This window comes from Episyrphus balteatus, chromosome 3, assembly GCF_945859705.1.
Source record: "Episyrphus balteatus chromosome 3, idEpiBalt1.1, whole genome shotgun sequence".
NCBI classification, from domain to species: Eukaryota; Metazoa; Arthropoda; class Insecta; order Diptera; family Syrphidae; genus Episyrphus; species Episyrphus balteatus.
Window position 1 is genome coordinate 23,760,436 of NC_079136.1, and position 24,448 is coordinate 23,784,883.

General features: G+C 32.1%; 3 protein-coding genes across 3 annotated transcripts in view; 2 read left to right on the forward strand and 1 right to left on the reverse strand.

Moving 5' to 3' along the window:
- The window catches only part of LOC129916565 (uncharacterized), a 210,202-nt gene extending 201,357 nt beyond the window's left edge, over nt 1–8,845 (forward strand). Inside the window, exons 4-10 of the mRNA XM_055996579.1 lie at nt 1,658–1,861; nt 1,926–2,068; nt 2,850–3,515; nt 3,580–3,754; nt 3,809–3,925; nt 3,991–4,156; nt 5,771–8,845. Of these exons, the coding sequence (XP_055852554.1) occupies nt 1,658–1,861; nt 1,926–2,068; nt 2,850–3,515; nt 3,580–3,754; nt 3,809–3,925; nt 3,991–4,156; nt 5,771–8,703 (4,404 nt within the window). The 3' untranslated portion in view covers nt 8,704–8,845. The remainder of the gene's footprint in view (nt 1–1,657; nt 1,862–1,925; nt 2,069–2,849; nt 3,516–3,579; nt 3,755–3,808; nt 3,926–3,990; nt 4,157–5,770) is intronic.
- A 5,563-nt stretch (nt 8,846–14,408) lies between these two features.
- On the forward strand, nt 14,409–16,157 carry LOC129916568 (tudor domain-containing protein 1-like). The gene is made up of 3 exons (XM_055996585.1): nt 14,409–14,622; nt 14,685–14,856; nt 14,992–16,157. The coding sequence occupies exons 1-3, from the start codon at nt 14,524–14,526 to the stop codon at nt 16,140–16,142; spliced, it is 1,422 nt and encodes a 473-aa protein (XP_055852560.1). The 5' UTR covers nt 14,409–14,523; the 3' UTR covers nt 16,143–16,157.
- Nucleotides 16,158–18,326: 2,169 nt separating this feature from the next.
- LOC129915944 (cleavage stimulation factor subunit 2 tau variant) lies at nt 18,327–24,221 on the reverse strand. The gene is made up of 4 exons (XM_055995671.1): nt 24,051–24,221; nt 23,894–23,972; nt 23,413–23,836; nt 18,327–19,061 (listed from the first exon to the last, which is right to left on the reverse strand). Exons 1-4 carry the CDS (start codon nt 24,106–24,108, stop codon nt 18,372–18,374), a joined length of 1,251 nt encoding a protein of 416 aa, XP_055851646.1. The 5' UTR covers nt 24,109–24,221; the 3' UTR covers nt 18,327–18,371.
- Between the last annotated feature and the right edge of the window lie 227 nt (nt 24,222–24,448).

Consider the following 24,448-nt stretch of genomic DNA (forward strand, 5'->3'; position numbering starts at 1 on the left):
TGTTTTTCAAATTTCTGCTTCTTTTCTATTTTGTCTTTCAAAATTCTGCAAAAATATATTTAAACCAAAAAATTCTGCCAATTCCGGTTTTTATTGCATATGCGCTTGCTGAAGGAAAATACACATCAATACTAGCCGTGTTTTTTTGGTAACTGAGTATTCACTTAGTAAAATTTTGCACGGAAAACAAAAACAAAAAAGAAAAATAATAAAAAAAATCGCAGCCATATATTTTGTAAGTTATGGGCATTCGAAAAAAAATCGAAAAAATGGTCACCCTGTGACGGTTTTTCATGTGCCGTGACTATAAATCTTAATTTTTCTCATTTTTTTCATTTTTTGTTACGGAATCTTGAATAACCCTGCTTCCAAATGCATTCAAAAATTTTAACTCAGCTGCACCAGTTTTAAAGTAAATATTACTTTGCTTTGCCCAACTAAGTACTAAAAATTTTTTACATGACTCTAATTCAATGAACCGTAGTGTAAAAAAATGCACTACGATGTTTCGGCAAGTTATCTTTAAAGTTGCTGTGTTCAATTCTCTTTTCAAAATGGTATAAAATTGTTGAGAATATTCCATAAATAACCGAGATAAAATTTTTTTTCCTAAGAAATCCGACTCTTTTATTAGGTAATTTTTCCATATTATTTAAGTTTTTGTATTCTGAAAGATTCTGCAATATGCAGTTACTAACAGTGGCTGACCAAGCATATTTGGTGCCACTCAAGAGGTTCTAGTCTTTTTTTTTGAATTACTGATAAAATTTCATTATTCGCATATTGAGCTAAAAACTATGTTAAAGGTATCAACAGGAAGATCGAACACCAACACCAAATTGCCACTGCAGCAATATCAGCCGCACTATACTACTCAGTGTCATCAAGAATTGTTTTATTATTTTTTATGTTTTGATATGCCTTTCGCATATTTTTTTGTACTTAATAGGTCATTAATATTGTCGCGATTGTCAACAATAAGTTTATAATTGATAAATACTGAAATTTGGTCTTTTAAAGTCTAATTTATGGGGAAATTATTTAATTTTTTTTTCTCAAAAAAAACACCCTTTCACCTAAAATATTTCTATAGACTTCTTAGATTCTTGGTTTCTGTTATAAATGAAACATTTGTATCATTTTTCATTGGTGTAACAATTTTGTCCCAGTTTTTGCAGTACTCATTTCATCATTTCTTTAAAAAAAAGATAATTTGGTAAACTCTGTTGATTCTTCGTACTTATAACAAACATAACTTTTTCACCAAGTTTAAAAAATTCGTAAAATTTTATGTCAGCTATTATGACACCTTTCTCACGCACAACTGAACCCATCAAAAAAACACCCTTTCACCAAAAATATTTTTTAAAACTTTATGTATCCTTTGTCTCTGCTTTATCTAAAACCTTCATCCCCAATTTCATCAGTGTAGCATGTTTTTCACATGGGTTTAAGTTATATTTTACCTTTTGAAGTAAAAAAAACAAGCACTCTTTATATTTATAGACTTGTTTGATCCTTGGTTCTTATCCCAATAGCAAACTTTTTGCCAAGTTTCATGAGTGTAACAATTTTTTTTGTTTTTTAATGCCTATTTTACCTGTACTATATGCCTTCTATTTTTTATTAACAACAATATTTTTTTTTATATTTACAGGACGTTCGTATATGTGAAAATCGCCTGGAAGACTACGCTTCTGGAATAACCTTAGAAATAAATGACTACTTTTTAGACTTGCACAATCATCTACAAATTGAAGAACGAAGAATTCTTGAAGAATTCAAATTACTAGCTCGACCATCACAAAAGGCAATTCATGAAGCATGTGCAAAACTTTCTGATAGCCAAATAACTTTGAATGTAAGTTGTTACTTTTATTTATTTTTATAAACAAAATTAATTTGTATATTACTTGTTCCAATAGAATATGAGAGCAACCTTGGAAGGATTTCTTCAAAAACCACCTCATCATGTGCACATAAATGCTGTAATTGAAACTGCTACAACACAATTGGAACAGATGCCCTGTCAGATACAAATATCTGAAATGAAAAATAAACCATTTATGTAAGTAAAAAAAAATCATGACAATGGAATAGTTTAAGAGCCTACAGCAAATTTTGGGAGTATAGAGATATAACCAAAATATGCAATTTTATAGCCTTATGCGTCCTAACAACGAATTCGAAAGTCTGGCAGCTTTAAATTGCGTCCTTATATTGATTTCAAGGGGCTAAAAAACATGAGTTTTCTTTCCAATTCATAGAATTAGGCTAAGTTTCAATTTATTTCTAAAGGAACTGATGCTCTTTCATTTTTCCTAAGCCTGAAGACATCAATCTTGACGATGCGATCAATAGAACTCAAGATTTATGTAAGCTGTTTTAGCGGCTTAGTTTTGGAGACTTTTCTTTTTAAATTTTAGTTTGTTTTTTTTTTTTTTTTATTAAAAACTCTCCAAGAATAGAGCCGACATGGTTACTTACAAAAGCTTATATCTTGAGTTCTATTTGTCGCATCGCCGAGATTGAGTAATTTAGGCTTCGAGAAAATGAAATGACAGAGCATCAGTTTTATATTCAGAATGCGAATTTGTTCTGATTTAGCCTTCTAACATTTTTTAGAAAAGTCGCGGTGTTTAACCTCGCGAAAACCATATCAAGCCGCCAGACCATATCAAAGCTGCCAGACTTGTTATTAAAACGCATAAGGCTATAAAACTGCATACTCACATTTTGGTTATACCTCCACTCCCAAAATTTGCTGTGGGCTCTCGGTATAAAAGAGATTATTCAACCCTCAAAATTATTCCTAACCAACTTTTACTAATTTTTTGTATATTTTTCAGATTTAAAAAGATCAAAGACGTTCGCAAAGAAATAACCAACTCATACAAAGTGGTCGGAAACGATCCAAAAATTCGCATTAGAATCTCTCCAATGTATGGCGACGAAGCTCAATCCTTTGAAATCAGTTCAGATACCATTCTAAGCCCAGAACAAAATATATCATGCATTGACTACACCATTGAAGCCCCACGTCAAGCATCAGTTTCATCATCGTCCACTATTGCTGTCGGCAAGAGTAAACGTGATGGTCGTGTCACGCACATTATAAATCCTGTAAAATTTTACATCCAAAACGAAGATGCTATTAAAGACATTCGTAAAAGATTGGCTGATATCGATGGACATACCTGCCATGTTGCATCGGTTAAAATCAATGAAATGTATGCTGTCTGCCAGCCCAATACAATGCTATGGCATCGTGGTATTGTCCGAGAAGAATTGAAAACACCTAAAACTACCATAGACATCGAAAATATAAAATACAAAATTTTTCTATTGGATTATGGAGTCTTTGAAGATCATCCCAAACAACTGCTTCGTATAATTCCTGAGCAATTGAGAGCAATTCCAGCTGCATCTGTTGCTTGTAGACTTGTAGATATTGCCCCAGCAGGCGAGGAATGGCCTAAGGAAGCACGTGAATTGATGGAGGAGATTATTCAAAAGTTTTTATATTTTATCTTTTATAATTGTTCATTTTTGTATTAAAATTGTTTTATCTCTCCATAGTAAACCAGTTCAAGTGAGCATTCAAGACACAACAAAAACTCCTTGGAGCGTTGAAATAATGGTTTCAAATTCTGGTGGACCAATCTCTTTGCGTGATGCACTTTTATATACCGGACTTGGAATCGATACATCTGTATCATCTTCCCAAAAGAATCATAAATTTTATGGAACAAGAGTATGGTTTTAAAATCAGAAATCATAAAAATTATAATCAATTTTTTCTCTCTAGCCGACTCAACTTTCTAAAATGAAACAAAGTCTTATGAGACCATTGCATATTCCTGGTGAAATATTTCGTGTTAATGTTACTCATATTGAGAATCCTCAACGATTTTTTGCAATCAAGGTATAATTTGAATACGTTTCATTAAATTTATTCCTGAAATTTATAAACTTTTTTTATAATTTTAGTTTGCTCATTTAGACGAACTAAATAAGTTAGAATCTGAAATGGATATTGAATATTCGAATGGCAATCAAAACCATTTAATTTATTATTCTCAACTTCATATGTGCTGTGCACTTTATGTTGAAGACAAATGGTATCGTGGATGCATCGAAGAGATAAATGGTCCAAGTAAGTGAAATTGTATAATTGTAATTATTAAAACAAAATCTGACCTTTATACATATATTAACTGGTTTTCAGAAATGTACTTTTATAGTGTTTTCAACCAAATAGCTGCTTATTATTCCTGTTTCTATTAGTCTAACAGCCCACAGTAAAATCAGAGTAATCAGTTTTGTAACTTCATGCATTCTGATATCGGATCCAAAAGTACGTAGCTCTAATTAACGATTTGTGTGGTTTTTGAGGAGTTTAAAAACGCGATTTTTCAAAATATAATAAATACATACAATAATATAAGAAAAGTATTCCTATTGCGGTTCTATGATAAACTTAAATGATAATTTTATAACAATTAATTTTCAATTGTGAAAAGGTTTTTCATTGACCTTACTACAGAACCAGGACCCCCAGGGGGCCTATTCTGGTCTTTGAATAAGTGAATCAAATGAATTGTTTTCACATTCACTCGCAAACATTGCTCTCACTTTTTTGACTCATTTTGTTTTTCTCGTTTTGTGAAAAAAAAAAAAAAATTTACATATTTTTTTGAATTTAATGAATATGGTTCACACATTATATTTTGTTTTCACGTTTCATAATATTCATTTCGAAATGTTGGCTTGAAAACAATTTTTTTTTTTTTACTATGAAAGCTTTAGACATTTGCATTCATTCATTTATACACTTTCACAGAACCAGAATAGCCTCCTTATGGTCTGTTATTGCCCCTTACTCTGAAAACCTCCATCTTCATGGTGCGATAAGAACTTAAAATATTAGTTCAAACAATCTTATCGACTCTTTTCTTGGCGAGTTTTCAATTCAAATAAAGAAACAAGAAATTATACAGAAAAGTCCAAATTCTGGTCGCTTAGAGAGCTTATTTTTTGAAAACCATAAGCATAACTTTTGTGATCGATGTCAGGACTTATCAAGCTATAAAAATGCTTATTCAATTCACTTTTAAAAATTTGCTGTGTACTCTGCATACATATATTCTCTATGGTTGGTTTGGCTTCTTTTTCACTGTCGAGAACTATCTTGGTCTCGAATGGAAGCACAACGATACCACTTACTGTTTCACCTTAGGATCCAAATGTGGAATTCGCCCGGTTGACCTTCCGGAAACGTCGGGATGCCTCCCGGTTTTGAATTGTTCCATGTCTGACTTAACTCAGATGTCTTGTTTTCATTGCGAATTTTTGTGTCTACCTTTATTTCAGGACTTGTTTGTAACAAAAATATTTTCATGTTAGTTTTAAAAAAAGTTGTTTGTAATAATGAAATAAAATTTTTCTTTGCAAATAAAAGGAAGTGACCAAAAAAGCCTGATTTAACATAAGGATAAATAGTTCAAATAATTGGTCAAATTATCATTAATTCACTCTATAGGACTGTTTGAAGCTGTCGATTACTCCGGCCAGCGTTTTTTTTTTCTGCCTTTCGGGGAATCCCTTATGGACTCACTTAACTTCAATACTCTATTTCTAGAACCATTTTCCTATTTTTTTAATTATCGCTTCTTTTGTTCTCATTTTATCAAAATCTTTGTATCCTTCTTAACTGTGTTGCTAGACTTGGATTGTACCTCTTAACATTGTTTTTTATTCTTATTTTTAGATGATATCCGGGTACGACTAGTTGATGACGGTCGCTCAGTTACAGTAAATTGGCGTCAGTTACACATTTTAAAGGAAAAATTCCTAACTTTGAGAGAAATATCAATTGAGTGTTCTCTAGCCGATGTCCAACCATTGCAAGAAAACAACTACGAATGGACAGAAACTGCTGTTGCCGAATTCCTTCGAATGACATCCAATCCAAACATTCAAATGACCATCTCATCAAGCAACCAATTTCGCTACCAAGTACTTTTGAATATTGTCAAAAAACACTTGGATATCAACATTGGTGCTATGATGGTCAAATTCAAACATTGCTTATCCACAGGAGATGGTTCGACCATTACGGAAAACATTCGAGGTTCTCCAGTAGATCAAATTTTAATTACTGATGACCAATTTAAACCAATTCCACCTGTAAATCTCCCACCAAATAGAACACTAAAAAGAACACCCATTCAAGTGATTCATATAAATAATCCCGGCGATTTTTATATTCACTTGGTAGATCATATTCCAGGAATTTTGAAATTCCAAGAACAACTTCAAATCGCACAAGAGAATCGTCTGGCAAATGAAACTATATCGGAAGACTGTAATTGGACATTAAACCAGCACTGTCTGGTATTGACTAGTATCAATGAAAGCGCTTCGGATCAATGGTTCCGTGGAATCATCAAGAACATTGATGAAAATGAACCTGAAACTCCTTATTCTGTGTTCCTTAGAGATCATGGTGTAGTTGTTAGAGATGTTCAAAAACGACAACTTTCCCCAATCGACCCTGTTTTCGATAGAGTCACAAATGGGGCCACTCTGTGCCACCTGGCATGTGTCCATCCAACTGGAGGAGTAAAAACCTGGTCACATTCTGCTATCGATGAATTTCGTCATAACATTAGCCATTTTGAGTCAATTGGAGGCACTATTCAAGGACCAACCAAGAACTCTTCCATTCCAGTTGTACTCTGGGGCATGCTGACTGAAACCAATGATGCTCTGGGTCCTTGCACTCCCAAATACACCAACATAAATAAAATGCTTGTCAGTGCTGGTCTGGCTCACTTGACCGAAAAAATAGACATCACCCGACAATTGGATCAGTTTGTACAGGAAGAAATCAAACAGGGCCAACAAACACTCCAAGACTGGTATCAGAATTTCAAAAAGACCCTAGAAGAGTTGCCAGCTTATTCGGAGGAATTTGACGATGCCGAATTGGAGAAATCAAATATTTCCAACTATGAAATCTGTGATTTAGTTGGAAACACCGAAGTTGTGACTGAATGGCTTCCAGCTGAGCCAATTGAAAAGACTGTATTCACAGGCTATCCAACTTATGTTGACTATGATGCAATTGTGTATTTGCATGATGCCGAAAAGCACAGCCTAATTAATGGAATGCGTAAGAAAATCAATGAAGAACTTGATTTGGGTCCAGCTAAGACAACGGACGAGAATGATTGGTCTCCTGGTCAGCCGTGTTTGGCACGATATCATTTAGATCGTTGTTTGTATCGTGCTGTTATATTTCGTGCCCTGCCAAACAAGAAGTTTGATGTTCGATTTGTTGACTATGGCAACGTCGAAACCTGTGAATTAATTGACTTATACCGAATGACTGCATTTCCTAATATTCCAATTCAAGCTGTTCGGTTTTCCATAGAAGGAATTCGTCCCAGAGGGGGACAAACAGTATTTAACACTACAACTTTGGATCTTATTCATGGGGTTATTGTGGATAAGATGTGTGCTATTCGAGTTTCAAATGGGGAACAAAACAAAGAAGTCAAACAATGCAGTATTCGATTTGATCGCACTGATTTGGCAACATATTTGATTCAAAATGGATTTGCCAGTGGATTTGGAACCAAAACCAATTTGCTAAAGAAATCGAATAAATTGCAGCCCTTGGAAATGTCTGCGAGTCATGATGATAGTAATAATTCCGAAGATGAGCTCAGAGAATTTATGAAACATCAAATTTGCGATCCTCTTGGTCCAGAACCAGCTCAGGGTGAAGATGAAAAGACCAACAAAACTAAGGGAATGTTCCAACTAGACGAGTACAATAGAATGTTTGCAAAGATGCAAAACGAAAGACTCTATCAGTCCTTGGTTGATGACGATGGCTCAGAAATAACCGAACCAGGGGACGATGATAATGTTGAAGAAGACGATGTCCTTGAACTTGAGTTCAGTTTTAGATCAAACTATTGGCATGGGGATGATAATCTTGATGGAGCTCCTCCACCAGCTCCACGTTCTGTAGCAGGATCGAATTTTGATGATTTCGATCCATGTGATTCGTCGTCACTATTGTCCAACTTTAGTGGAATTGAAGTATTCAAACCTCCTCATCTGCCAACGAGTGTAAAATCTTTCTACTGTGAGGTTGCTTATGTTCGATCACCTACAATTGTTCATATATTTCCTCATCTTTCCGAATTGGAATATCGACAATTGGAACTAGCTAGACGAATTAAATCATTGGCTTCAAAAGCACCAACATTTGAATCGTTCGAATTGAAAACACCTTGTTTGGCACGTTATTCGAACGATAAAAACTGGTATCGTGCTATAATTCGTTCTCATAACGCCTCCTTGCATTTGGTCAAGGTATTTTATGTTGATTTCCTAAACAGCGAGCAAGTCAAGGAAGAATATGTTCGTAGATGCCCACATGATTTGTTAACATGGCCATTACGCACATTTGAAATGAAACTCTATGGTGTCAAACCTAATCCAAGATTAAGGGAGAAAGATGTTAAGCAAGCGGTTAAAAAATGTTTAACCGGCCGCAAATTGTATGCCAAAATTGTTATGGAGCGGGGAAAAATTCCCGAAATTTGTTTGTTTAAATCCAGGACCGAAAAAGACGCTCCGCTATATGAAGATCTCATCGTACAAAAATATTTTTGTAAAGATTAATGTTAATTTTTTTATATATTTTTTTGGATTCATATTATGTATGTATGAATGTACTCTATGGACTTTGAATTTATGTTTATTTTTTTAATTTTTTGTTTCTTTTTCTATCGAATAAATATTTTAGTTTTCTATTATTTAATAATTCACATTTAATAACGCACATTTGAAATGAAACTCTATGGTGTCAAACCTAATCCAAGATTAAGGGAGAAAGATGTTAAGCAAGCGGTTAAAAAATGTTTAACCGGCCGCAAATTGTATGCCAAAATTGTTATGGAGCGGGGAAAAATTCCCGAAATTTGTTTGTTTAAATCCAGGACCGAAAAAGACGCTCCGCTATATGAAGATCTCATCGTACAAAAATATTTTTGTAAAGATTAATGTTAATTTTTTTATATATTTTTTTGGATTCATATTATGTATGTATGAATGTACTCTATGGACTTTGAATTTATGTTTATTTTTTTAATTTTTTGTTTCTTTTTCTATCGAATAAATATTTTAGTTTTCTATTATTTAATAATTCATTATTTTTTCTTTTAAAGTTTCTTTTTTTTTTTTTTGTTAGATTCAGCGTCTTTAAACCATATTCCACATAATTACATTTAACATAATGTACCTGACAAACCAATTGGTAAGTTTTCGAGCAAAGATTTTTGTATTATTATTTTCAAAAGCAAAATTTGTATTCTGGCAAATTTAAATCTTAGGAACTTTTGAAGTTTTAGTTTAATTTCTGTATAACAGTTTTACTTTTGTAAAAGAAATCTATAAATAAGTTATAAAGATTATGACGGTTTTTGTAAAAAAAAGCTTGTTCCTTTTTGAACAATTTCTTTAAAATTTGAAAAGCGAGTTGAATTTGAAAATTTAACTTGAGTAACTTATCATAAAAAAACAAACATTTATTTTCTATGGATACTTTTAAAAATTTAAAGATTAAAATAATTGAAGAAATGTTAAAATAAACTATACAACAGAAAGATAAAAAAATTAATTTTTGATGTTTTTTGATGTACTTAATATTGTTTTGAGCACATTCAGATATAAAACTAATGAAGGGAAAGAAAAGACTTTATTTTTTGTTAAGTACATAATTTTGAAATGTGTTTAGAAATCTACGATCAGGGATTACCTAGCCACTTAAGATGGAATAACTCAAATCTTTTAATCACACTCTTGTCTTTAATTTTATTTAAGCAAGCAAAAACGGGTTTACTCGACAAATTAAAAAAAAAACACGTTAGTGTTTGAAATTTTATTGGTTGCTTCTGGTTTAAATTCCGGCCTTGAATTCAAAAACGATTTACTCTTAAAGAATGAAACTTTGATCATTATGTGGCAAACGAATATTTTCAAAGTAATTTCTAATTGATTTCAGACGACCTTATGAAAACAATATGCTAATTACAAGTAATAAAAGTGAAAGTGGTGAAAGTTGGCTATAGTGTGGATATTCAAAGTGAACTGTTTTTGATCAATTTCACCAGTTTGAAAACACAATACCGATTTTCATTTTGTAAACAAATAATAATTAAGAACAGGTACCTGTTTATCAGTTCATACAAAATATACGCTGTTTGAATTTTAAAGTATTGCTATTTGATTTCTGTTTGTCAGATTTGTTGTATGATTTGCTATCATACAAAAGTGTATGACAACCGAAAAAGAATCATACCACTTTTGCAGTGAAATCTGAAAAACGAGGTGTATAGAGCCATGTCTATAGTTTTAGAATCCCTGCCAAGCTCTTGCGCGTGAGCGGGATGACGATGTCTATAAAGGTTTCAAACATCACCCTGGAAAAATACCGAACTCTGACGTCAATAAATAAATATAAATATCCTGGTTTTGTCCTGATAACTCGTTTTTAAATCTTTCTTCGTTCGAAAACTTTCGTAAAAGTAAAATGGTTCCCAAAGCATCAAATATTTAGTTGCTTTCGTGTTGTTTTCCATTTTTAAGTATAATATCAAGTATCATATTACATACAAAATACTCCCCTGATGAAAAAAATCGAGTTAACTTAACTTAAACAATCCCAATATGACTAAAAGATCATGAATTTAAGTTATAACTTAAAACAGATATTATTTTAATTTAATATTGTTTAAAATATAATGTTGACTGAAGCTTGTAATTGGTTTTTGAACTGTTAACTTCATATTAAAATAAAATAAAAAAAAATAAACAATAAGTGACTAATAGTCAAGATCAATATAAAAATCAAACAAGTGCAATTATGCATGAAATTGATACCTCTGGGATCTTGTGCTCCAGACTCCAGACTGCAAAGGATGACATCATCCTACATCAAATTTGAATACATTCGATAAGTTAGATATAAGAAAGTGTGATAATTGAAAATTAGTCTTAAATAAGCATTCACGAGGTCTTAATATAGGAGTGATCAGTGAAATTTGTTGGAATCTTGTTTTTAAGTTACTGACAAATCGACGCAAAATCGGTTTTACTATTGTTATCAGATTGCACAAGAGTGTTGTTATTTTAATCAATGTGAACATCCTCAATAAAATAATGAATGAAATTTATTGTATCTACATCAAAAAACTGATTTTTAACTTCAATTAAAATCAGTTTTTTGATAAACTTAGTTTTAAAAAAAAATACATTTTTTACCTATGAGTTTTTATCATCAACTTTTCATAAAACTGAATTCACCACCCAAACGGAAGAAAGAAGATGTTCTCTTATTTCCGGGCTCGCGAAAACCCACAAGAGAAATAAAATTATATTTTAGGGATGGTACCTTAAAGCTTAAATGCAAATAACATCACATCAGTTTAAGAAGTGTTTTAGTGAAAGTTTGACCAGAAAATAGCTTCTTATTTTGTGATTTTTTCTGTATACTTAACACAAAATTGCTAAATTTTGGCAACGATTTGTAGTAGTATTATTGAATTTATAGAAGCAAAACAAATGTTTGCACAAAACATATTTTTTTCACAAATAGTGGAGTCAATTAAGACTAGTATGCTGCTGAAGCGAAATGAAAAAAAAAAAACGTATGCTTTTCGTTTCACAGTGCGCAGCTTGACAATCCAAATTCTTATCTATGCTAGAATATTTGGAGAATTTTCAATTTTGTCACTCTCATTAAAAGGCGTTTTTTGACTTTTGGGACCTAGAAACATTTTCGTTTCGCTTCAGCAGCATACAAAGATTTAAGCTACATTTTTAAATTCTTTTGATAAAAACAGAGTTTTTGTACCAAAATATTTGATTTACTTTAAATCTTTGACACACTAGACCTTCCAATCTTTTCGCATTTCACTTCTCTTTCTTGAGGACCAGTTTTTCGAAAACACTTCATTCAATTTACTTAACTGAAATAAAGGAAAAAATGTATGGGTTTTTAAAAATGTATAGGGGAGAGGTGCGGACAGTGAGACACCCTTTTTTTAAATTTATATATCTTAGAATGTTTTCAAGATAGCTTAACAAAACTTTGAAGACAGTTTAAGACACATTTTATCTTAATGTTGCAAAAAAACTTGTAGTTAAAGAATGAATGAGAGCATCACATTGGACTTAAATGTAGAAAAAGTCAAAACGTCTCACTGTTTGCAAGGGGTGCGATCAGTGAGACATTCTTAGGTGAAACAAAAAATTTACGAAAACGTCAAATAATTAGGTAATTGACAAGTATATAAATAATTAATTTATGTTACTTTAATCCATTTTTTTAAATAAAAATAACAAAAAGCCCAAAAAAAAATAATAAAAAAAATAATTAAAATAATAGATTTTTTTTAAAACTATATGTCTCACTGTTTGCTTTTTAAAAATCTTATATCTCACTGTTTGCTTTTACATAATGTCTCACTGTTTACTTTTTGTCATTTTTCGGAAAAATATAAAATTATAAAAAACGAGAAGGAATTCTAATTACATGATATTTTTTATGAAAGAACATATAAATATAATACATATCGACGGTTAAACTGCAAAACCTCGTAAGTCGTTTTTGGCTATTTGTTTAGAAATCGAAAAAAACCTCTTAAACAATTTTTAAAAAAATTAAAGAACTAAAAAATAGTTGATTTGAGTTATTAAATAAACAATTTTTTTATTTCCTTCATTTTTTTAATTGTTTTAAGAGGTTTTTTTTTCGATTTCTAAAGAGTCAAAAACGACTTACGAGGTTTTGCAGTTTAACCGTCGATATGTAAAAAAAAGTTCTCTCCACTAACCAGATTTTTTTGTATTATACACTCTTTTTATAACACTCCAAAAACTACTTTCACCTGATTTTGTGTGATATTTTACGATGTAGGGAAATGGACAGCTTTAATTAAGTCGGGACAAAATTTAAAGACGCAAACGGGGAAATAAACGTTTTGACCCAAACTAGCGTTACTGTGCTTATTTTCAGAAAAGAGAAAAATGGATTGTCTCACTGTTTGCACTGTCTCACTGTCCGCACCTTTCCCCTATCTTAAATTATTGGCTTATGGTGTTTTATATTTGAAATATATTTTTGGAAAAAAAATTGGTTCTACCGCTATAAACGATGGAAAACTGTCTCTCAATCCATCCGATACATTTTTGTTTTCATTAAATAATCTAGGCAATTTTTTGAAATAACTAAGTTTATGAAATTTAAACAAAATTTTGAAAAAAAAATTGTTTTTGATCATTATCTTAAATTTAACTTTAAAAAATAAATCGGCAGCAGCGGCAATTTTTAAACCAAAATGGTTTTTTAATCACCGACGACATCGCGACGTTTGTAAGAAAAAGATCATCAAAATCGGAACTCTCCGTGCGGGTTCGTTCCGAAGCAATTTGCTTAAGTTAAACCCTACTAAAAACTATTAATTCAAAATTTAAAAAATAAATCATTCAACTTTTGATGGTTTAGCACTTAGTATTTTAAAATACTTAAATATCATCAAAATCGGACAAAAAAAGTTTACACAATTTCGTAAAATAAAAACTTTTATCAAAACAACAAATCAATTTTGTACAAAATCTAGTTTTAGTAAATAGAATATAGGAGAGATATTTGTGGTTAAAAAGTAAAACCAAAATTTTTTAATATTTCTATAACAGTTTTGTAGCATTTTTAAAAGAAAAAAACGATAATGCAAATCTCATAATAGAAGATAATTTTTTTTTGAGTAAGAGGAGATACCTACAAAGTACAAAAATGATAGTCCCTAATAATTGATAAACACATTTTTACATCTCGTATCTCTATACCTACTTATTACGAACACATACATCCATACTAGATGCACATGAAAATTATCAAAAAATAAGAAAATGACTTTTAACACTAAATGCCACATGCACACTCATGTAGGAGGTATCTCATAGCTAAACATCGAAATAATATGATAGAGAAAAACCAGAAAACACCCTGAATCTAAAAATTATACATAATTTTCTTCTATCACCGTCAAACCGGAAAATCAAAAATGATTAAGGGGATGAAAGTGTACATATGTATACCTCTACCTAACATTGAATTGTGTGGAAAAAAAACCTATGTCCACTGGAGTTGAGTGTTGTTAACCTGTTCACATTTAATTCAGTATACTTTAGGGACTCTTTGGAAGTAACTTTGACAGCTACTATCTCAGAATGAGTTGGAAAATCGAAGAGAAAAATTTAGAGAAATAAATTAAAATTATCTGTGAAAAACTGAAATGAAATCTATTTTTTTTTTCCATTTCACAGCTTGTGAACTTATTTTTTTTTTTGGAATTAATAAATAAATTAAAAGTAGGCTTTTGAAATCAAAGGAAACTATATTTTTATTTACAAAAATACAAGCTAAAATAATTATCTAAAATGAAACAAAGTATTCTAAAGCAAATTCTTCATCCTGGTGATACATTTCGTGTTAATATAGTCCATATTGAGAATCCTCAACGTTTTTTTGTTATAAAGGTAATTTATAGTTTAAACAAAAAAATTAGTATTCTTTCTAAAAATGAAAATTTCTCTTTTAGTTCACTGATTTAGATGAACTTACTAAATTAGAATATGAAATGGATATTGAATATTCTAAAGGCAAACAAACTCATATCATATATTTTCCAAAACTGCATATGTGCTGCGCACTGTGTATCGAAGAGAAATGGTATCGAGGTAGTATCGAAGAGATAAATGGAAACGGGCCAAGTAAGTTTAATTGGCTGTCAAAGCCTTGTTATCATTTCTTTAGAATGGACAATCTTCCACAACTATACCCAATTGTCCATTTCTAACATTCGTATTCAGTTAATTGAAAACTTTCTTTTTTGTTCTTATTTTAAGATGACATCCGTGTACGACTAGTAGATGATGGGCGCTCAATAACAGTGGGCTGGCATCAATTACACACCCTGAAGGACCGATTTATAGCTTGGCGAGAATTTGCCTTTGAATGTTCTTTAGCTGACATCAAACCATTGAAAGAAAACAACTATAAGTGGACAGATACGACCATTACCGAATTTATTCGAATGACATCAAGTCTACATTTACAAATTACCATCACATCAAGCAATCAATTTCGATACCAAGTCGTTTTGAATGTTGAAAAGAGGTATCTGGACATCAATTTAGGAGGATTGCTGGTTAAATGCAAACATGCCTTATCCACAGGTCCAAATTCGGCTATTATCAGTCCTAGTCTGCCCTATTGGGCTAAACTAATACAAGATGACAAACAACAAACACTTACAAGCTGGTATGAGAATTTTAAAAAGACTCTGAAATCTTTACCAATTGATTCGGAAGACTTGGAAGACCTTGAATTATTTGAAAAATTAAATATTTCAAATAGTGAAAACAGTGATTTACTTGAGAATAGTACAGAGATTGTACCTGAATGGCTTCCTGCTGAGCCAATAGAGAAGACAGTTTTTACAGCCTTCCCAACTTATGTTGACTATGATGCCAGTATATACTTACATGATGCTGATAAGCACAGCCTCCTCAATTGGATTTGTAAAAAAAATAATGAGCAAGTTAATTCGGATTTGGATAGGTCAATTGATGACAATTGGGCTCCTGGTGAAGCATGTTTGGCACGATATTATTTAGATCGTTGTTGGTATCGTGCTGTAATTCAGCGTTCTTTGCCAAATAACAAATTTGAGGTACGATTTGTTGATTATGGGAATATAGAAAGTTGTGAGGTGGTGGATTTATACCGGATGACTCCTTTTGCTAATATCCCAATTCAAGCTGTTCGATTTACTATTCAAGGAATTCGTCCCAAAGATGGTAGAGAAACATTTGGTTTCAATGTTTTGGATCTTATTCATGGTGTTGTTGTCGATAAGATGTGTGCAGTTATAGTTGCTTATGGAGAGGAAAATAAGGATGTAAAAAAATGTAGTATTCGTTGTAATGGCAATGATTTGGGAAAGTATCTCATTAAAAATGGATGTGTTAGTGTTAATGACTATGATGATGAATAAGAAAGAAGAAAAAAGGTTGTTATATCTTTGGAATGCCAGAAAGCAATAAATCCTGCCTTCAACCGCCGCCTGTCTGATTTAAAATTTACATTCATACCTAGATAAATTATACATAGATTAATATACAAACATATATTAATATATATAAATAGATAAATTTGTTTGAAAGTACAAATTAGTGGTATAAGAAAATAGAAAATGAAAAGATAGATTAATATATTATATAACTAGATTAATTCATTCTAAAGTACAAATTAATGGTACATAAATAAATTAGAAATACAAATTTTTTCTTTACACTCGTGAAATTTTCCCCTTTTTTTTCTTATCCAGATAATGCAATCATAGCAAAAACATGGCAAATACACATTATTTGTGTTTCTGGGAATAGCTATATGATATTTTGCATCAAAATTTTCGAAGATAATTTCTTAGGTTTCATGCAGTCTAAAAATGCAAATAAATATAACGAAATGATAAGAAATTATAACAAGAAGTCCAAAGTGATGAATATATTAGAATAGAAGGTTGAGAACCGGTCAAAACGCAAGAGACATTCCAGAGTTCCACTTTTGGATGAACCATTCGCTATGAAAACATTATTGAGATTATCAGCTATGTAGGTTCTAGCCACAAGTGAAATTCAATCGATATCGGAATTAAATTCGAATTTGCATTCATTTCAGTTTAATTTCGTTTAAAAATGCAATGTGTAACATATCTGTATGTCTTCATTATTGTCATCCATGCGAATCTCTTTATTTTCAAATTACGACAACTCATTGCCAACTTGTTTTTCTTGCGATGACCGACCTCCAACACTGTCTGGAAGCAAAGATTTCTAACGTTCCTCAGCCAAGTCATGGACGCCAAGTGGCACTTATATAACCAGCAGTTCAGGACGTTAAACGTTTGCATTAGAGGTCTTGGGTTCGAATCCCTAGACATCCCAATACTTTTTTTTATATTTTGTTTTTGCCTTCATTTTTTTGTTTTCTCATGAAGCTATAACGTAAAATCATCGTCCGTACCGATACAACCAACTTAATCATACCGTATTGCATTTACAACGTGCACTAGTGCAATTGAAAATTAGGTTTATCAAAGATGTAAAAATAACGTAATTCAATGACACTAAACTTTATAAACCATTTAAAACAGAATAATCTTCAATTTAAAATAATCAAAAAGGTTTGCAACTTTCTTCTTGGAAGCTTGAAAACAAAAATGACAGAAAATTTCCTTGGTAAATTTATTGCCGATACCAATAAATTTCGAGGGAAACTTTTCATGATCATTTTCGTTCCCTTGTTTAAAATTTGGGAAAGACTCCCAGGGAAATTTTTATTCACAATAGCTCCCAATAAGTGTCCTTTTAACAGCAGATATGACTTTGAATGCATCGCAAAATCCAATATAAGTTGCACAGTTAGTTAAGCCTGAGTACATTCATTTACATTTTTTTAAGATTTTTTGTTTGACGCGAAAGCAATAACTTCAAGTCATTTTTGAATTTAAAGTTCTCGTCATGAGAAATTGACTTGATCTGGGAACATTCCCCGAGTTCAACGTTAGCCACACTGGTTTCCAACCAAAATGGACACTTAATCCCACTATTTTTTTCTTACGTACTTTGACCTCAGGGACTCCAAAATCACTTTTAAAAAAATTACGATGGATAGGTTTGCGAGCTATGATTTTTCAAAGTTTTTTGTCGTTGTTTTTTCTAGCCTACTTAGTATTCGGGCTATATCTTGAGTAATAAACGACTAATCTGAACAGAAAAGCCGGCGCCTGAAAGCTCAAAAAACTTTGAAAAATCATATCTCGAAAACCTATCCATAAATATTTTTTTAGATAAGATTTTCGAGTTTTCTGGGCTCAAATCTATACGAAAAGTATAACGGCACTTGGTGTCCAAAAATTTTTATTTTTTGTAAACTAGTGTAATTAGTCAGAACCAAATTTGACCTAACTTTTTATGAAGTCTTACCATTCACACCCATTTCAGAAAAATTCAGAACTTACTTTGGGTGGTCTGCGCGGATACCGGGGATTGTATTGAAATACAGTGGCTTCACATATTACCATTGCAAAGGTCTTACATTTCTTGTTTGAATGCAACAAGCAATTTGAAATAAAAATCACTTTGCTGAAACTCCAGAACAAAAGAAAAATAACAAATTAAAGTGAAAATGGTTTTTTGTTTTTATTTTATTAATTTTGGAATTAACGTTGTGTACTCTTTGCTATTTGTTCCTTTAATACCAAAATACTGGCACGTTGTTCTGGCGGAAGCATTGCAATCTGTTCGTCAGACAATTGCAAAACTTGCATAATAAGAGCAGCCTTCTCCTGATCGGAGGCATCGCTAGGAATTCCATTTGAAGTGAGACGGCTTTGTAAATTTTGTTGGGCAGTTTGCGGTGCTGCCACTGGTTGGGGTACTGTCGGAACGGGATTACCCGGACGTAATCGTGGATCGCCAGACCTCTGGCGTGGATCTGTTGGGAACGGTACGGGCGCTGCCACTGGTTGGGGCATTCTCTGCGCCCGCGGATCTATTTGCTGATTCGTAACAATTGAAGGTGGCGGCACTGGGTTGGGTAGAGCACGCATATCTTGATCCATATTGCGACCCATTCTGGGATCGATGTTGCGAGTATCTTGAATTGCACGTGGATCGGCTAAGGCGCGAGGATCGCCAAGAACTCGAGGGTCAACTGCTCGCAAGTCGACATCTTGGTTCTGCATGACAAAATTAGCCATTAATGCAGCCGAAGATTGCTGCTGCGTATTCTGTTGTTGTTGCTGTGAAATGAGGGGTGATTGAGACATGAGAGGTATCTGCTGAGGTTGTCCTGTCAAAGAGTTGGTGCCCAGAACTGGCGGCATTTGATTAGCCTTGAACAGCATCGCCTATAAGAATAATGTTTTGTTTATTTATTTGATCATATGTATATATAAAAAAAGTTTGTCAATAGAAATCAGAGGTCGAATTACAGCATACGATTACGATCATTCGTTAACGTTTTTACTATTTGTGTCTCTATTTATTTAGTAGAAAAAGATAGGGACACATAGTAACCATACGTTAACGAACGTATGCCGTAATTCGACCCCAGGTTTCGGAGAACGATAGAATTAATTCGTTCGCGATCGAAAAATTTAGCCGAGAATATAATTTTTAATTCGATCGCGAATTTTATTTTTCGGATCTTTGAAAATAAAATTTGTGTTCGAGAACGAATTAAATATTTTGGGAATTGAAAAATTAAATTCGTTCACGAATTTATCGTAAAAGATCAATAAAAGAAACATTCACGAACCGATCGTAGATTAAAATGAATTTTCAATTTTTAGGTATGTATAGTCGTAGTATATGATTTGTATTAAAAATAGAAATGTTTTTAAATACATATTATAAAAACGTGAATACATTTTGATTAGGAAGGCAGGAATTTTTTATATTTCAAGTTTTTAATAAAATCGGCGTTCAGTTTAACTAATAAAACATTTATTGATTCTTGAAATTCCGGTGATAAAATTACAGAAATGTTTTTAATTGAAATTGGTTAATGAAATTTTGAGAAGTATTAAATTACAGAAACACATTTAGAGGTTCTAGAGTTTTTTTTTTTACTTTTTGATGGCACAAAATTGTACCGTGCGTCCAGAAAGGTCTATAGAACCGTATTTACTTATATGTAACAAATCAGATATATATATATCATAGTTTATATTTTGACGGAAAACCCCGAATTATTTTGTTCGGCTTGAAAAGTTATAAAAAGGTTTAGAGCTTTACCGATACCGATACGATCGATATAATGATATATCCTTGATTCTCTGCAAACTCAGCCCACAGTTGCAGCGGCGCACATAGGAGTATTTGCAGTAAAAACCTGGTCATAAGTCGATTTTCTGAAAATCAAAATTGACACCAAAAAGTTTGGCAAAGTGGGTGCAAAATAAACATGTGTCAATATGCTGCACTCATTTTTTTGTTTTTCGATCGTGTCTTGTAAAAGTATGAGTTCAAAGTTAACTGTTACATCTACCTCATTTTTATTTGAATGCGAAGTATTTTGGAAAGTGTTATTCTATATGCGATATCGAAGTGTTGTGATAGAAATCTAAAAAAATTTAAATGGAGAATTCTTCTTCAGTTATTTATTGATGATATTAATAAAGTTTTGAAAATGTTAGATGGTTTTTTCTATTTTAATTCGGGCTTAGAAGTAGTATCTAAAAACTTGATATTTTTCGTAAGTTATTATTTGAACTTTAATGATTTTGTTTTGGTATACCCCGTTATTCTGCGGTGAATTGAAACTTATGAGTTAGTTTATATATTCTTTTACACAATGCAACAAAAATTGGGTGCTCTTAGGTGCTCTTTAGAGCATCGGGGGTCAATTAGTTTTTCACTTTCTTATAGAAAATACTCCTTACTTTATGCAACGTTTTTTTATTTTTTAATTAAATTTACTGATGTTATTAGTGTATTTTATTTTCGGTGATCTTAATTAAGGTTGGGGAAGAGAGAAAAGAAACTGAGAATTGCGTATTAGGGATGAGGAAAAAAATTTGAGAAAAATAATGTCGACAGGCGGAGTACAGGCCATTAATCAATTTTTTTAGTTTTTGGTAAAAAAATAAAAATAACAAAAACTAGGTTAATATTGTATTTTCTTGTAGGAATACTCATTTTAAACAGAAATAATAACAAAAACCACGAAAAATAATTATGGCCAGGTTTTTGATGACAATACTCCTATGTGCGGCGTAGCAGTAAAAACCAGTTCTAGGAAAACTATTTGCATTTACTCGTACATGGGACAGAAAATCCCGAAAGATTGCTTTCGGTGAAATCAAATATAAAAGGGTTTGGTTTTTTGTTCACTTTGCGTTCTTTCGACACTGAACTGATAAATGTGTGTATTAGGGTGGTCCTTAACACAAAGTTCATGAAGACTAAGAATCGTCTCCAAATAAATAAAACAAAATCCTCTAATTTTTTCAGATTTTTATCTATACCCCTTGCTTGCCCTGTAACAAGATGAAATTCTTGTACTTGGTCTTTGTGTCTGATTTTTTAATTATTTCCATATTTTGTTTAATACAAGTTATAGGTACGAAAAAAATCGATTTTCTTTTCGATTTTTTTGTCGTTCAAGAATATCTTGGAATGCAATATTACTAAAAATTATTGTAAGTATAATTGTGGAAAATAAGAACAAAATCGATCAAGCCGTAAAGTAATCTCCTTTACGGCTTGATTTTTGAAAATAATCCAAAAATTTGAACACAAAGTCCAAGTACAAGAATTTCACCTGTTTGCAGGGCGAGTAAGGGGTAAATATAAAATCTGAAAAAATTAGAGTATTTTTTTCAATTTATTTGGAGACGATTGAGCGGATGTCTTCATTAATTTTCAAAAAAAAAAGAAAAAGCAAATAAGGATCGGCCTAGTATGGTAAATAGTGAACAAAATTGTTCATCAATAATTCTAAGAAAATAGTTTCCAAAGTATTATTTAATTTTATTAAATATAAATTATTTTAAAAAATTTTATATTCCACGTCAATGCAAATGGATAGTTTTGTTTTTAAGCTATTGTATAGATTTTAACGCAGGCCTGGCATGGGGAGCGAACCAAGAAATTTCGTAACGAAAAATTATTACACCACACACTTAATTCGCTAAACGTGTGTATAAGCATATGGTACGATTGTACGAAGCTTGCATGGATGTGTGAATGGTTTTGGTTTGGACAACAAAGAGAGGAGTAAGGAAGAAGACCATAAATGGTGTGTCTGCAGAAAAAATCAGGAGCAAAACAAATTATGTATCTGTATTTTCTTTTCTTTTGTTTTCTCTTCCCATTCTTCTGTTTCTTGTTCAACCTTTTGTGATTTGTGAACGAGTAAAGCGTTGCATTGCGATTGCGATTGCGATATTAAATCGGGAGAGAAAAAGTATTCTTGTGTTTTCTTATTTTTTGATCTGAAGAGGTTTATGACATGAGATTGTGTGTATGCATGTTTTCAAATGCGACCTTGTCGTTGTAGGTATATGAATTGATAGGTAGATACATAACATAATTATTAGGGTGGGTCAAAAAAATCATAATTCTTTTTTTTTTTTAATTGGTACTCCGAAAAATCGATTGCTAGACCCCTCTAGAATGAAAAAAGTTAATAAGACCTTTTTTGTGGAGCAATCAATTTCCAGCAAGAATATGTCTTGCGCGTTTGATCATTATAATTTTTCAATTTGTTACAAAATTAAGAACAAAAAACGAATTTTTAAAGATTTTCTCGATTTTTGGACCTCAAATATCTATTCAACGGTTAGATAAACGAAAAAAGTGTTTAAGGCCTTTTTTGTAGAGCGTTCAATTTCCTACAAGAATATGAAAAGAAATATGCTAAAAAGTCTATTAATAAAAAAATTATTTATTTTTAGTAGAAGCTTGATGTAAAAATGGAAAATTGCAAAGCGGAGGACCTTCCCATTAATATAAAGAGCTTATATTTGGTGTGTATATTCTAGAGAGGTCTAGCAATCGATTTTTAGGAGTACCAAATCAAAAAAAAAAATTTCGATTTTTTTGACCCACCCTAATAATTATTGTTTTTGTGTAGTGTAGGGAAACAGATTATAATTGCATAAGTTGATAAAAAATGCAATAGCTTTACCGCGGCAGTCCTCGAGTGCCACAAGTTTTTTTTCTTTACGAATCCTGCTTTCGGACGGTTTCTCACCTGAATCTGCATTATCAAATCTGAGACCATGTATTTTTTAAATGTTTTTTTATGTTTCCAGTAACTTGTAAATGTATTTTTGTTTCTTGTTCATAAAAACATATTTTTCCAACTGGAGTTATCATTCCAATAAAAACAAAAAACAATTGAAATAAATCCACCTACCAACCAAACACTTTAAAACACATCCAAAGTATAATTTTGTCCGATCTTTTCGGATCTTTTCAATTTCTTTTCGCAAGTGAACGAAATCCGAAAGAAATCATATTTTTCCGATCTTTCACGAATGATAAAAAGATAAAAAAAAAAATAATTTAATTCGTTCCGAGAAAAAACTGAAATTTTCAAATATCGAGAAAAGTATTTACCTATATGAGAATTTACTTTTTTCCAATCGTGAGAAGATCGGAAAAATATAAGAAGCATGGATATTTTTCAATTCGCGAACGATATTTTACGAACCCTGATAGAAATCAGCTTAACTCTTTCCAAATACTCACCAAGGCATTTTGAGGATCCACAATGCGCATCACGACCATGCACTGGAGCAGTGCATAAGCCAGTTGTGGGTTCATCAGCAACATTTGGCGCGCTTCTGAGGGATTGTTTTGAATGCATAGTTTCATTTGTCGCATCAATTCATACATTTGCTCTGGCGGCAGTGAGGCAACAGTTTTTGTAATGATTTCAGGAGCCTCATCTGGATCGCAATGGTCTCCGTAAGGATTTTCCACTTGAGGACCCTGCAGCAGTTGCTGCATTTCCATGCGAGATTTCTCCGTACAAGCATTATCAACTCGAAGAGTACGACCTCCAATTTCATAGCCATTCAAGTTGCGCATGGCACTGAGAGCAGTCTCTTGGTCTTTGTACTCGCAGAATCCATAACCTTTTGGTTTGCCGCTTTCCCGATCAAATACAAGTCTAACCAAAAAGTAAATAATAAATTGAAAGGTTTCGATTTAGATTGAATAGACTTACTTTAAGGATAACACTGGACCAACTTCACTGAAAATTTCTTTAAGCTTTTCTTCAGTAGCTTCGTAGGGAATGTTGCCCACTATGTACAAAAAAAAAAGAATGAAAACATGCAACTTGCATATTATAATCCACTGAGAAGGAATTAGAAGATATTTACCGAATACTGAACGCATGGATTTATCCATAATACTTTGGTCTTGATTTTTATCACCCATTTTGTCGATTTTTGTTAATTTACTTTAGTTAATTTCTTAATTTTAAATTAAACAAACTTTTGTTTCAACAAATGTGTAGTGTTCTATAAAATCCTTTGAAATGTCAAAATGACCGCAAACGCAAAAAGGATGACATTTGATGGAACAGGGATGTTTATAGAAATATGAGGATGCGATGTTTTTGCGAAGGTAAAAGTAGGCGTGTTTATTGGATTTTCGTTCTAGGTGCTTTTGATTGATAATCGGAAACTGTGAATTTAATAGACTGGGTTGGAACTAGGGCATACGATTACGATCATAACGTTAACGTTTTGACTATTTCTGTCTCTGTTTAATAAGT

What these genes read in the sequence shown, in the direction of transcription:
- LOC129915944 (XM_055995671.1), bottom strand. Translation starts at nt 24,108, where the DNA reads ATGGGTGATAAAAATCAAGACCAAAGTATTATGGATAAATCCATGCGT. An exon ending in ATCCATGCGTTCAGTATTCG is followed by an intron (nt 23,973 to 24,050) that starts GTAAATATCTTC and finishes TTTTGTACATAG; the next exon opens with TGGGCAACATTCCCTACGAA. An exon ending in TGGATCCTCAAAATGCCTTG is followed by an intron (nt 19,062 to 23,412) that starts GTGAGTATTTGG and finishes TTATTCTTATAG; the next exon opens with GCGATGCTGTTCAAGGCTAA.
- LOC129916568 (XM_055996585.1), top strand. Translation starts at nt 14,524, where the DNA reads ATGAAACAAAGTATTCTAAAGCAAATTCTTCATCCTGGTGATACATTT. An exon ending in AACGTTTTTTTGTTATAAAG is followed by an intron (nt 14,623 to 14,684) that starts GTAATTTATAGT and finishes TTTCTCTTTTAG; the next exon opens with TTCACTGATTTAGATGAACT. An exon ending in GATAAATGGAAACGGGCCAA is followed by an intron (nt 14,857 to 14,991) that starts GTAAGTTTAATT and finishes TCTTATTTTAAG; the next exon opens with ATGACATCCGTGTACGACTA.